The sequence below is a fragment of the Leptodactylus fuscus genome, chromosome 9, assembly GCF_031893055.1.
Source record: "Leptodactylus fuscus isolate aLepFus1 chromosome 9, aLepFus1.hap2, whole genome shotgun sequence".
Taxonomy (NCBI): domain Eukaryota; kingdom Metazoa; phylum Chordata; class Amphibia; order Anura; family Leptodactylidae; genus Leptodactylus; species Leptodactylus fuscus.
The window spans coordinates 46,833,174-46,847,050 of NC_134273.1; the positions used below are offsets into that span (position 1 = coordinate 46,833,174).

Consider the following 13,877-nt stretch of genomic DNA (forward strand, 5'->3'; position numbering starts at 1 on the left):
ACCATATTATTCTAATAATGACCCTCTATTAAGCAAGAAGATTCATTTCCAATAGAAATATGCAAGAAATTGCATGAAATACAGCATTATACAAGGCAGTCTATTTGCTGGGAGATGTCAATCATTTTCAATGAAAGAGCCATGTAAATTCTTTGGCCCATGTGTGACTAAATAGAATGCAAAAGTAATTTCATGGCTAGGTAATTTTTTTGTGAAAATATATGATTAGAGCTAATTCTAAATCTCATTTAGGCCAAGGTCCCACATAGAGAGTTATAGCCAAAAATTGCATTTACATAGGCAAAATAATAAAGATATATAAAAAAGGAAAAACCTAATCCCAACTCTATGAAAAACTCACTGAAGAAATAATCAGAAAATCCATTATATTTAGATATCAATAATACAGAAGAGCCATACAGAGTACAATTATGATTAAAAAAAAAAACATCCACAGAATGGTAAGCAGCAAAATAGGAAGGATGAAGGGAGATGCTTATAAGGAAATAGACATAAAATATATGTACGTAACGATACAGCTGTATACATATATATACATAAACATGAAAAAAAAAAACTGCATGGTTAATATGAAGGAAGTATTTCATAGAGTTGGATTCTGATTTATAGAGCAAGTTTGCGAGTGGGTCCAACCCTCTACGATGCCCATATGCCCTAATAGGCATATAGGTATAGGCAAACACAAAAAACTATTTTATCCAAATTTTAATCAATGACCTAATTTTTATGTATTTTATATACAGCAGGAGTTAGCAAAACTTGTTTCAAAAAAGAAAAAAGTTGGGAACAAAAAAGTAGACTGAGTGGAGCATGGATGAAAGTGGACTGAGGTGGCAAAGCTGACAAATTTATTATAAGTTACACTTATGCAAGTTATAGCTAAAACCTACACCAGTTTCAGATTGGCATAGGTATTTGTTCCGGTGCATGGGACCTCCTGTGTTGTGCCTGAATTATTAACAGGCTGGAGCCTCCTAATCATTCTGATGCACCTTACACCAACACACAAATATTTTAGTTTTATCTTGTTTTTTAGATTGATGAAGATAAACGACGAGAATCAATACCAAGATTGAGACGAGGGAAATATGACAAGAAGGTACACAATTTGAATTGATAATCATGTAGATGTGTTTCAACCAGGGACTACTGTGGGACTCAATAATTGTAAGTGGTGAATTTGATTGCTAGGAGTTATTCTCTCTAACTATCGGACCTGGTGAGGGTGGTCTCTCTGTGAGGGGGCATTGATTCTGCACGCAGCAATGCCTCCCGCTGATTTCTTGGCTGGTTTGACATCAGTAGCTGCGGAGAGATGGATGGTGCGGCTGGATATTAGAGCTCCTCCCATCACATGACACAGAGGGTGTGGCTTTTTGTCACACCCCCCCAGTCGCTGAAGTCATGCACTGTACTGTCAGTATTGTGAGATGAGGCACCTGAGTAATGACCGGCAAGAGAAGCTAAGTCTGGACACCGGTATCACTAGCCATGTAACTTTGTTTATATCTGTACCAGTTGCTAGGGAATTAACCCCTTCCAGCTGCGGGCATTTTTCGATTTTCGTTTTTTGTTTTTGTCTCCCCCGCCCCTTCCAAATCCCATAACTTTTTTATTTTTCCGCTCTCAGAGCCATATGAGGTCTTAATTAGAGATGAGCGAACACTAAAATGTTCGAGGTTCGAAATTCGATTCGAACAGCCGCTCAATGTTCGTGTGTTCGAACGGGTTTCGAACCCCATTATAGTCTATGGGGAACAGATACTCGTTAAGGGGGAAACCCAAATCCGTGTCTGGAGGGTCACCAAGTCCACTATGACACCCCAGGAAATGATGCCAACACCTCTGGAATGACACTGGGACAGCAGGGGAAGCATGTCTGGGGGCATCTAACACACCAAAGACCCTCTATTACCCCAACATCACAGCCTAACAACTACACACTTTACACACTCAATACCACCTCTCTGACAGTAGGAAAACACCTTGAAACATGTGTATTTGGCACTTGCAGTGAGGAGAGCTTGTCACCAGCAGTGAATTTGGCCCTTGTAGTAAGTTGAGGTTGGCACCAACATTTGTTTTTAAAATCAGGGTGGATTGAGCCTCTAACCAGCAGAGTTTGGGCAAATTCATGGTGGAGGGAGCCTCTAAAAACCCCAGTTTGGACCAATTCATGGTGGAGGGAGCCTCTAAAAACCCCAGTTTGGACCAATTCATGGTGGAGGGAGCCTCTAAAAACCCCAGTTTGGACCAATTCATGGTGGAGGGAGCCTCTAAAAACCCCAGTTTGGACCAATTCATGGTGGAGGGAGCCTCTAAACAGCCCAGTTTGGACCAATTCATGGTGGAGGGAGCCTCTAAACAGCCCAGTTTGGGCAAATTCATGGTGGAGGGAGCCTCTAACCAGCCCAGTTTGGGCAAATTCATGGTGGAGGGAGCCTCTAAAAACCCCCGTTTGGACCAATTCATGGTGGAGGGAGCCTCTAAACAGCCCAGTTTGGGCAAATTCATGGTGGAGGGAGCCTCTAACCAGCCCAGTTTGGGCAAATTCATGGTGGAGGGAGCCTCTAAAAACCCCCAGTTTGGACCAATTCATGGTGGAGGGAGCCTCTAAAAACCCCAGTTTGGACCAATTCATGGTGGAGGGAGCCTCTAAACAGCTCAGTTTGGGCAAATTCATGGTGGAGGGAGCCTCTAAAAACCCCAGTTTGGACCAATTCATGGTGGAGGGAGCCTCTAAAAACCCCAGTTTGGACCAATTCATGGTGGAGGGAGCCTCTAAAAACCCCAGTTTGGACAAATTCATGGTGGAGGGAGCCTCTAAAAAACCCAGTTTGGACCAATTCATGGTGGAGGGAGCCTCTAAACAGCCCAGTTTGGACCAATTCATGGTGGAGGGAGCCTCTAAACAGCCCAGTTTGGGCAAATTCATGGTGGAGGGAGCCTCTAAACAGCCCAGTTTGGGCAAATTCATGGTGGAGGGAGCCTCTAAAAACCCCCGTTTGGACCAATTCATGGTGGAGGGAGCCTCTAAACAGCCAAGTTTGGGCAAATTCATGGTGGAGGGAGCCTCTAACCAGCCCAGTTTGGGCAAATTCATGGTGGAGGGAGCCTCTAAAAACCCCAGTTTGGACCAATTCATGGTGGAGGGAGCCTCTAAAAACCCCAGTTTGGACCAATTCATGGTGGAGGGAGCCTCTAAACAGCTCAGTTTGGGCAAATTCATGGTGGAGGGAGCCTCTAAAAACCCCAGTTTGGACCAATTCATGGTGGAGGGAGCCTCTAAAACCCCCAGTTTGGACCAATTCATGGTGGAGGGAGCCTCTAAAAACCCCAGTTTGGACCAATTCATGGTGGAGGGAGCCTCTAAAAACCCCCAGTTTGGACCAATTCATGGTGGAGGGAGCCTCTAAACAGCCCAGTTTGGGCAAATTCATGGTGGAGGGAGCCTCTAAACAGCCCAGTTTGGGCAAATTCATGGTGGAGGGAGCCTCTAAAAACCCCCAGTTTGGACCAATTCATGGTGGAGGGAGCCTCTAAAAACCCCAGTTTGGACCAATTCATGGTGGAGGGAGCCTCTAAACAGCCCAGTTTGGGCAAATTCATGGTGGAGGGAGCCTCTAAACAGCCCAGTTTGGGCAAATTCATGGTGGAGGGAGCCTCTAAAAACCCCAGTTTGGACCAATTCATGGTGGAGGGAGCCTCTAAAAACCCCAGTTTGGACCAATTCATGGTGGAGGGAGCCTCTAAAAACCCCAGTTTGGACCAATTCATGATGGAGGGAGCCTCTAAACAGCCCAGTTTGGGCAAATTCATGGTGGAGGGAGCCTCTAAACAGCCCAGTTTGGACCAATTCATGGTGGAGGGAGCCTCTAAAAACCCCAGTTTGGACCAATTCATGGTGGAGGGAGCCTCTAAAAACCCCAGTTTGGGCAAATTCATGGTGGAGGGAGCCTCTAACCAGCCCAGTTTGGGCAAATTCATGGTGGAGGGAGCCTCTAAAACCCCCCGTTTGGACCAATTCATGGTGGAGGGAGCCTCTAAACAGCCCAGTTTGGGCAAATTCATGGTGGAGGGAGCCTCTAACCAGCCCAGTTTGGGCAAATTCATGGTGGAGGGAGCCTCTAAAAACCCCCAGTTTGGACCAATTCATGGTGGAGGGAGCCTCTAAAAACCCCAGTTTGGACCAATTCATGGTGGAGGGAGCCTCTAAACAGCTCAGTTTGGGCAAATTCATGGTGGAGGGAGCCTCTAAAAACCCCAGTTTGGACCAATTCATGGTGGAGGGAGCCTCTAAAAACCCCAGTTTGGACCAATTCATGGTGGAGGGAGCCTCTAAAAACCCCAGTTTGGACCAATTCATGGTGGAGGGAGCCTCTAAACAGCCCAGTTTGGACCAATTCATGGTGGAGGGAGCCTCTAAACAGCCCAGTTTGGGCAAATTCATGGTGGAGGGAGCCTCTAAAAACCCCCGTTTGGACCAATTCATGGTGGAGGGAGCCTCTAAACAGCCCAGTTTGGGCAAATTCATGGTGGAGGGAGCCTCTAACCAGCCCAGTTTGGGCAAATTCATGGTGGAGGGAGCCTCTAAAAACCCCCAGTTTGGACCAATTCATGGTGGAGGGAGCCTCTAAAAACCCCAGTTTGGACCAATTCATGGTGGAGGGAGCCTCTAAACAGCTCAGTTTGGGCAAATTCATGGTGGAGGGAGCCTCTAAAACCCCCAGTTTGGACCAATTCATGGTGGAGGGAGCCTCTAAAAACCCCAGTTTGGACCAATTCATGGTGGAGGGAGCCTCTAAAAACCCCAGTTTGGACCAATTCATGGTGGAGGGAGCCTCTAAAAAACCCAGTTTGGACCAATTCATGGTGGAGGGAGCCTCTAAACAGCCCAGTTTGGACCAATTCATGGTGGAGGGAGCCTCTAAACAGCCCAGTTTGGGCAAATTCATGGTGGAGGGAGCCTCTAACCAGCCCAGTTTGGGCAAATTCATGGTGGAGGGAGCCTCTAAAAACCCCCGTTTGGACCAATTCATGGTGGAGGGAGCCTCTAAACAGCCAAGTTTGGGCAAATTCATGGTGGAGGGAGCCTCTAACCAGCCCAGTTTGGGCAAATTCATGGTGGAGGGAGCCTCTAAAAACCCCAGTTTGGACCAATTCATGGTGGAGGGAGCCTCTAAAAACCCCAGTTTGGACCAATTCATGGTGGAGGGAGCCTCTAAACAGCCCAGTTTGGGCAAATTCATGGTGGAGGGAGCCTCTAAACAGCCCAGTTTGGGCAAATTCATGGTGGAGGGAGCCTCTAAAAACCCCAGTTTGGACCAATTCATGGTGGAGGGAGCCTCTAAAAACCCCAGTTTGGACCAATTCATGGTGGAGGGAGCCTCTAAAAACCCCAGTTTGGACCAATTCATGATGGAGGGAGCCTCTAAAAACCCCAGTTTGGACCAATTCATGGTGGAGGGAGCCTCTAAACAGCCCAGTTTGGACCAATTCATGGTGGAGGGAGCCTCTAAAAACCCCAGTTTGGACCAATTCATGGTGGAGGGAGCCTCTAAAAACCCCAGTTTGGACCAATTCATGGTGGAGGGAGCCTCTAAACAGCCCAGTTTGGACCAATTCATGATGGAGGGAGCCTCTAAACAGCCCAGTTTGGGCAAATTCATGGTGGAGGGAGCCTCTAAACAGCCCAGTTTGGACCAATTCATGGTGGAGGGAGCCTCTAAAAACCCCAGTTTGGACCAATTCATGGTGGAGGGAGCCTCTAAACAGCCCAGTTTGGACCAATTCATGGTGGAGGGAGCCTCTAAAAACCCCAGTTTGGACCAATTCATGGTGGAGGGAGCCTCTAAACAGCCCAGTTTGGACCAATTCATGGTGGAGGGAGCCTCTAAAAACCCCAGTTTGGACCAATTCATGGTGGAGGGAGCCTCTAAACAGCCCAGTTTGGACCAATTCATGGTGGAGGGAGCCTCTAAAAACCCCAGTTTGGACCAATTCATGATGGAGGGAGCCTCTAAACAGCCCAGTTTGGGCAAATTCATGGTGGAGGGAGCCTCTAAAAACCCCAGTTTGGACCAATTCATGGTGGAGGGAGCCTCTAAAAACCCCAGTTTGGACCAATTCATGATGTAGGGAGCCTCTAAACAGCCCAGTTTGGGCAAATTCATGGTGGAGGGAGCCTCTAAACAGCCCAGTTTGGACCAATTCATGGTGGAGGGAGCCTCTAAAAACCCCAGTTTGGACCAATTCATGGTGGAGGGAGCCTCTAAACAGCCCAGTTTGGACCAATTCATGGTGGAGGGAGCCTCTAAAAACCCCAGTTTGGACCAATTCATGGTGGAGGGAGCCTCTAAAAACCCCAGTTTGGACCAATTCATGGTGGAGGGAGCCTCTAAAAACCCCAGTTTGGACCAATTCATGATGGAGGGAGCCTCTAAACAGCCCAGTTTGGGCAAATTCATGGTGGAGAGAGCCTCTAAACAGCCCAGTTTGGACCAATTCATGGTGGAGGGAGCCTCTAAAAACCCCAGTTTGGACCAATTCATGGTGGAGGGAGCCTCTAAACAGCCCAGTTTGGACCAATTCATGGTGGAGGGAGCCTCTAAAAACCCCAGTTTGGACCAATTCATGGTGGAGGGAGCCTCTAAACAGCCCAGTTTGGACCAATTCATGGTGGAGGGAGCCTCTAAAAACCCCAGTTTGGACCAATTCATGGTGGAGGGAGCCTCTAAAAACCCCAGTTTGGACCAATTCATGGTGGAGGGAGCCTCTAAAAACCCCAGTTTGGACCAATTCATGATGGAGGGAGCCTCTAAACAGCCCAGTTTGGACCAATTCATGGTGGAGAGAGCCTCTAAAAACCCCAGTTTGGACCAATTCATGGTGGAGGGAGCCTCTAAACAGGCCAGTTTGGGCAAATTCATGGTGGAGGGAGCCTCTAAAAACCCCAGTTTGGACCAATTCATGGTGGAGGGAGCCTCTAAACAGCCCAGTTTGGACCAATTCATGGTGGAGGGAGCCTCTAAAAACCCCAGTTTGGACCAATTCATGGTGGAGGGAGCCTCTAAAAACCCCAGTTTGGACCAATTCATGATGGAGGGAGCCTCTAAACAGCCCAGTTTGGACCAATTCATGGTGGAGAGAGCCTCTAAAAACCCCAGTTTGGACCAATTCATGGTGGAGGGAGCCTCTAAACAGCCCAGTTTGTACCAATTCATGGTGGAGGGAGCCTCTAAAAACCCCAGTTTGGACCAATTCATGGTGGAGGGAGCCGCTAAACAGCCCAGTTTGGACCAATTCATGGTGGAGGGAGCCTCTAACCAGCAGAGTTGGTGGAAATCAGGGTGGAGGGAGCCTCTAACCAGCAGAGTTGTGGGAAAGCAGGGTGGAGGGAGCCTCTAACCTGCAGAGTTGGGGGAAATCAGGGTGGAGGGAGCCTAGTATTAGCAGAATTGTGCAACGCTTATGGTGGATGAGTATGAGGATGCGGAGGAATTGGAGAGGTTGAGTACAGACATGTAGTTTCATGTTGGGGTGCTTTACACAGGTGGGCCCAAAAATGAAGGCTCTATCCAGTGGTGGTTCATTTTTATCAAAGTGAGCCGGTCGGCACTCTCAGCTGACAGACGGGTGCGCTTGTCAGTGATGATGCCACCGGCTGCACTGAACACCCTCTCAGATAGGACGCTGGCGGCAGGACAGGACAGCACCTCCAAGGCATATAGGGCAAGTTCAAGCCACAGGTCCAACTTCGACACCCAATACGTGTAGGGCGCAGAGGGGTCGGAGAGGACAGGGCTGTGGTCGGAAAGGTATTCCCGCAACATGCGCCTATACTTCTCACACCTGGTGACACTAGGACCCTCCTTGGCGGCACTTTGGCGAGGGGGTGCCATCAAGGTGTCCCAGACCTTAGACAGTGTGCCCCTCGTTTGTGTGGACCGGTGAGAACTTGGTTGCCTACTGGAGGAACTGCCCTCCCTGCCGCCAACGTCACATGCTGGAAACATCTCCATCATATTCTGCACCAATTGCCTGTGGCAAGCATTGATGCGATTGGCCCTCCCCTCTACCGGAATAAAAGACGAGATGTTGTTTTTATACCAGGGGTCAAGGATAGCAAAGATCCAGTACTGGTTGTCCTCCATGATTTTGACAATACGCTTGTCGGTTGTAAAGCACCCCAACATGAACTCAGCCATGTCTGCCACAGTGTTAGTTGGCATGACTCCTCTGGCCCCACCGGAAAGTTCAATCTCCATTTCCTCCTCATCCTCCATGTCTACCCATCCGCGCTGCAACAATGGGACGATTCGAAGTTGCCCGGAAGCCTCCTGTATCACCATCACATCATCGGACAACTCTTCTTCCTCCTCCTCCTCCTCCTCCATTAAACGCAGTGAAGCGGACAGATGTGTGGACCTACTCTCCAGCTGTGACGGATCGGATGCTATCCCTAACTCCTCTGTGTGATCTGAGTTATCCCTGATGTCAATCAGGGATTCTCTCAGAACACACAAGAGCGGGATTGTAAGGCTCACCATCGCATCCTCAGAGCTCACCCTCCTTGTGGACTCCTCAAAGACCCGTAGGATGTCACAAAGGTCTCTCATCCATGGCCACTCATGGATGTGAAACTGAGGCAGCTGACTTAGTGGCACCCTAGGGTTTTGTAGCTGGTATTCCATCAAAGGTCTCTGCTGCTCAACCACTCTATTCAACATCTGAAACGTTGAGTTCCAGCGTGTGGGGACGTCGCACAAAAGCCGGTGTTGTGGCACATGCAGGCGTTGCTGGAGAGATTTTAAGCTAGCAGCGGCTACTGTCGACTTGCGAAAGTGGGCGCACATGCGCCGCACTTTCACCAGTAGCTCTGGAACATTGGGGTAGCTCTTTAGGAAACGTTGCACCACTAGGTTGAAGACGTGGGCCAGGCATGGAACATGTTGGAGTCCGGCAAGCTCCAGAGCTGCTACCAGGTTCCGGCCGTTATCACAAACGACCATGCCTGGGCCCAGGTGCAGCGGCTCAAACCATATTGCCGTCTCATCGAGGAGGGCATCCCTCACCTCGGAGGCAGTGTGCTGTCTGTCCCCCAAGCTGATCAGCTTCAGCACAGCCTGCTGACGTCTACCAACGCCAGTGCTGCAACGTTTCCAACTCGTAGCTGGGGTCAATCTAACAGCGGAGGAGGAGGCGGTGGCGGAGGAGGAGGCGGTGGCGGAGGAGGAGGCGGTAGAGGAGGAGGAGGAGGGGGGTGTTCTTCTCGTGTCCCTGCCAGGAATGTTAGGCGGGGAGACGAGGTACACCGGGCCAGTTTGGGAAGCAGTCCCAGCCTCAACTACATTCACCCAGTGTGCCGTCAGTGAAATGTAGCGTCCCTGTCCGCATGCACTTGTCCACGCGTCGGTGGTCAAGTGGACCTTTGTGCAAAGCGCGGAACTAAGGGCCCGCCTGATGTTGAGTGACACGTGCTGGTGCAAGGCGGGGACGGCACACCGGGAGAAGTAGTGACGGCTAGGGACGGCATAGCGAGGTGCCGCAGTTGCCATCAGGTCCAGGAAGGCGGGAGTTTCAACAAGCCGGAACGCTAACATCTCCTGGGCCAGCAGTTTAGCGATGTTGGCGTTCAAGGCTTGCGCGTGTGGGTGGTTAGCAGTGTATTTCTGCCGCCGCTCCAATGTCTGAGAGATGGTGGGTTGTTGTAAAGATGCGCCTGATGGTGCCTTTGATGGTGCAGGAGAAGGAGATAAGACAGGAACAGGGGAGGATGAGGGAGAAGTCAACAAAGTGGCGGAGGCAGATGAAGTGGTGTCCTGGCTCGTCCTCTGGAGTGCATCGCCAGCACAGTCAGCAGTGGCAGAGGCAGAGGCAGTGGCAGAGGCAGTGGCAGTGGCGTGAACGGCAGGCGGCCTTTGTCTTGCCGTTGCTGCCTGCCACTGATTCCAGTGCTTGGATTCCAAATGACGGCGCATTGAAGTGGTGGACAGGTTGCTCTTCTCAGAGCCCCTAATCAATTTCGAGAGGCAAATTGTGCAGACAACACTATATCTGTCCTCGGCGCATTCCTTGAAAAAACTCCACACCTTCGAGAAACGTGCCCTCGAGGTGGGAGTTTTTCGGGGCTGGGTACGAACTGGAACATCTTGGGAGATTCCGGGTGTGGCCTGGCTTCGCCTAAGCTGCTGACCTCTGCATCTGCCTCTAGCTACCCTTTTTGGTGCTGCACTTGCCTCAACATCCACACTACTTTCCCCGCTTGACATCCCCCCTGTCCAGGTCGGGTCAGTGTCCTCATCATCCACCACTTCCTCTTCCAACTTCTGTCTCATCTCCTCCTCCCGCACAATGCGCCGGTCAACTGGATGCCCTGACGGCAACTGCGTCACATCATCGTCGATGAGGGTGGGTTGCTGGTCATCCACCACCAAATCGAACGGAGATGGAGGAGACTCTAGTGTTTGAGCATCTGGACACAGATGCTCCTCTGTTAGGTTCGTGGAATCGTGACGTGGAGAGGCAGGTTGAGGGACAATGAAAGGAGCGGAGAACAGCTCTGGGGAGCAGGGACAGTTGGGGTTATTGTTCTGTGAAGCTTGGGAATTTTGGGAGGAAGGAGGACAAGACTGTTGGGTAATAGGAGGAGAGGAGGCAGAGTCTGACTGGCTGCTGGACAATGTGCTGTAAGCGTTCTCTGACAGCCATTGCAAGACCTGTTCCTGGTTCTCGGGCCTACTAAGGTTTGTACCCTGCAGTTTAGTTAATGTGGCAAGCAACCCTGGCACTGTGGAGTGGCGCAATGCTTGCTGCCCCACAGGAGTAGGCACGGGACGCCCTGTGGCTTCACTGCTACCTTGCTCCCCAGAACCATTCCCCCGACCTCGCCCACGGCCTCGTCCACGTCCCTTTCCGGGAGCCTTGCGCATTTTGAATTCCCAGTTAGAAATTGGCACTATATACCAGTAGCAAAAATTGTGGGTGCACGTAACCCCAATATATTCTTTGAATTCCCAGTCAGACAATGGCACTATATACCAGTAGTAAAAATTGTGGGTGCACGTAACCCCAATATATTCTTTGAATTACCAGTCAGAAACTGGCACTATATGGCAGTAGCAAGAAATGAGGGTATTTGTAACCCCAATATATTCTTTGAATTCCCAGTCAGAAACTGGCACTGTATACCAGTAGTAAAAATTGTGGGTGCACGTAACCCCAATATATTCTTTGAATTACCAGTCAGAAACTGGCACTATATGGCAGTAGCAAGAAATGAGGGTATTTGTAACCCCAATATATTCTTTGAATTCCCAGTCAGAAACTGGCACTGTATACCAGTAGTAAAAATTGTGGGTGCACGTAACCCCAATATATTCTTTGAATTCCCAGTCAGACAATGGCACTATATACCAGTAGCAAGAAATGAGGGTATTTATAACCCCAATATATTCTTTGAATTCCCAGTCAGACAATGGCACTGTATACCAGTAGTAAAAATTGTGGGTGCACGTAACCCCAATATATTCTTTGAATTACCAGTCAGAAACTGGCACTATATGGCAGTAGCAAGAAATGAGGGTATTTGTAACCCCAATATATTCTTTGAATTCCCAGTCAGAAACTGGCACTGTATACCAGTAGTAAAAATTGTGGGTGCACGTAACCCCAATATATTCTTTGAATTACCAGTCAGAAACTGGCACTATATGGCAGTAGCAAGAAATGAGGGTATTTGTAACCCCAATATATTCTTTGAATTCCCAGTCAGAAACTGGCACTGTATACCAGTAGTAAAAATTGTGGGTGCACGTAACCCCAATATATTCTTTGAATTCCCAGTCAGACAATGGCACTATATACCAGTAGCAAGAAATGAGGGTATTTATAACCCCAATATATTCTTTGAATTCCCAGTCAGACAATGGCACTGTATATCAGTAGTAAAAATTGTGGGTGCACGTAACCCCAATATATTCTTTGAATTACCAGTCAGAAACTGGCACTATATGGCAGTAGCAAGAAATGAGGGTATTTGTAACCCCAATATATTCTTTGAATTCCCAGTCAGAAACTGGCACTGTATACCAGTAGTAAAAATTGTGGGTGCACGTAACCCCAATATATTCTTTGAATTACCAGTCAGAAACTGGCACTATATGGCAGTAGCAAGAAATGAGGGTATTTGTAACCCCAATATATTCTTTGAATTCCCAGTCAGAAACTGGCACTGTATACCAGTAGTAAAAATTGTGGGTGCACGTAACCCCAATATATTCTTTGAATTACCAGTCAGAAACTGGCACTATATGGCAGTAGCAAGAAATGAGGGTATTTGTAACCCCAATATATTCTTTGAATTCCCAGTCAGAAACTGGCACTGTATACCAGTAGTAAAAATTGTGGGTGCACGTAACCCCAATATATTCTTTGAATTCCCAGTCAGACAATGGCACTATATACCAGTAGTAAAAATTGTGGGTGCACGTAACCCCAATATATTCTTTGAATTCCCAGTCAGAAACTGGCACTGTATACCAGTAGTAAAAATTGTGGGTGTATATAGCCCCAATTCTATTGCTAGGGGACTTGCAGGGTATTTCTGAGGTGAAGGTGGGGGGGCACACCGTTGGAACGGTGATTTGGGGTGTATATATGGGGTATACGGGAATACACTGTCAGTGTATTCCATTCAGGATCCTGGGAAAGCTGGGTTGCGGCGATTGAGCCCGTCAGTGCCACGTTACACTGACAAGCTTCTCCCTGGAATTGAAGTTATATGTAAGCCCAATATATTCTTTGAATTCCCAGTGAGACAATGGCACTATATGGCAGTAGCAAAAATAGTGGGTGTATATAGCCCCAATTCTATTGCTAGGGGACTTGCAGGGTATTTCTGGGGTGAAGGTGGGGGGGCACACCATTGGAACGGGTATCGGGGGTATATATCGGGTATACGGGAATACACTGACAGTGTATTCCATTCAGGATCCTGGGAAAGCTGGGTTGCGGCGATTGAGCCCGTCAGTGCCACGTTACACTGACAAGCTTCTCCCTGGAATTTAGCTCTTACAAGAGCTGTTGTGGTTGTCTTCTCCTTCCTATCCTAGCCTGTCCCTGCCTACCCAGAATCTAAGCCCTAGCTAGCTGGACGGAAACCTCCGTCCTCGGTGAATTGCAAGCTCAGAATGACGCGAACCTGGGCGGCGCTGTTCTTTTAAATTAGAGGTCACATGTTTTCGGCAGCCAATGGGTTTTGCCTACTTTTTTCAACGTCACCGGTGTCGTAGTTCCTGTCCCACCTACCCTGCGCTGTTATTGGAGTATTAGTATAAGAACTTACCATGGGCTGGAATTTGATGCAGAAACTCTTATAAAGAAATCCTTTTTGAGCCTTTTTTGTCTGAAGCATGCCTCCACACAGACAAGGAAGACTGGTTTACACTAAGGAGACACTATTACACCTTAGAAGCATGCTGCAGGACAAGCTGGACAAGCATGCTCTTACCATCCCCCACGAACTAATAAGGAGACTTAGAAAACGCAGAAAACGCGGAAAACGAGCCGGCATACTGAGACGCGAAGGAAGAAAACGCAAAAAGCATGTGATCCCGTCCATCATTATGGGGAATGTGAGATCAATTGTGAATAAGATGGATGAACTGACAGCACTGACCAGACATCAACAGGAGTTTCGTGAGTGCAGTATGATGCTGTTTACAGAGACTTGGCTTACTGAAATCACTCCGGACATACTTGCCTCCGTGGAGGGCTTCAAACTTCTTCGGGCGGACAGAACACTGGAGAGCGGTAAGCGAATAGGCGGAGGAATTGCAATATTTGTCAATGAGAGA

General features: G+C 48.6%; 1 protein-coding gene across 1 annotated transcript in view; it reads left to right on the forward strand.

Annotated features, from left to right (window-relative positions):
* GUCY2C (guanylate cyclase 2C) overlaps positions 1-13,877 on the forward strand; it is a 111,176-nt gene that overhangs the window by 57,923 nt on the left and 39,376 nt on the right. Inside the window, exon 13 of the mRNA XM_075286331.1 lies at positions 1,058-1,120. Within this exon, the coding sequence (XP_075142432.1) occupies positions 1,058-1,120 (63 nt within the window). The remainder of the gene's footprint in view (positions 1-1,057; positions 1,121-13,877) is intronic.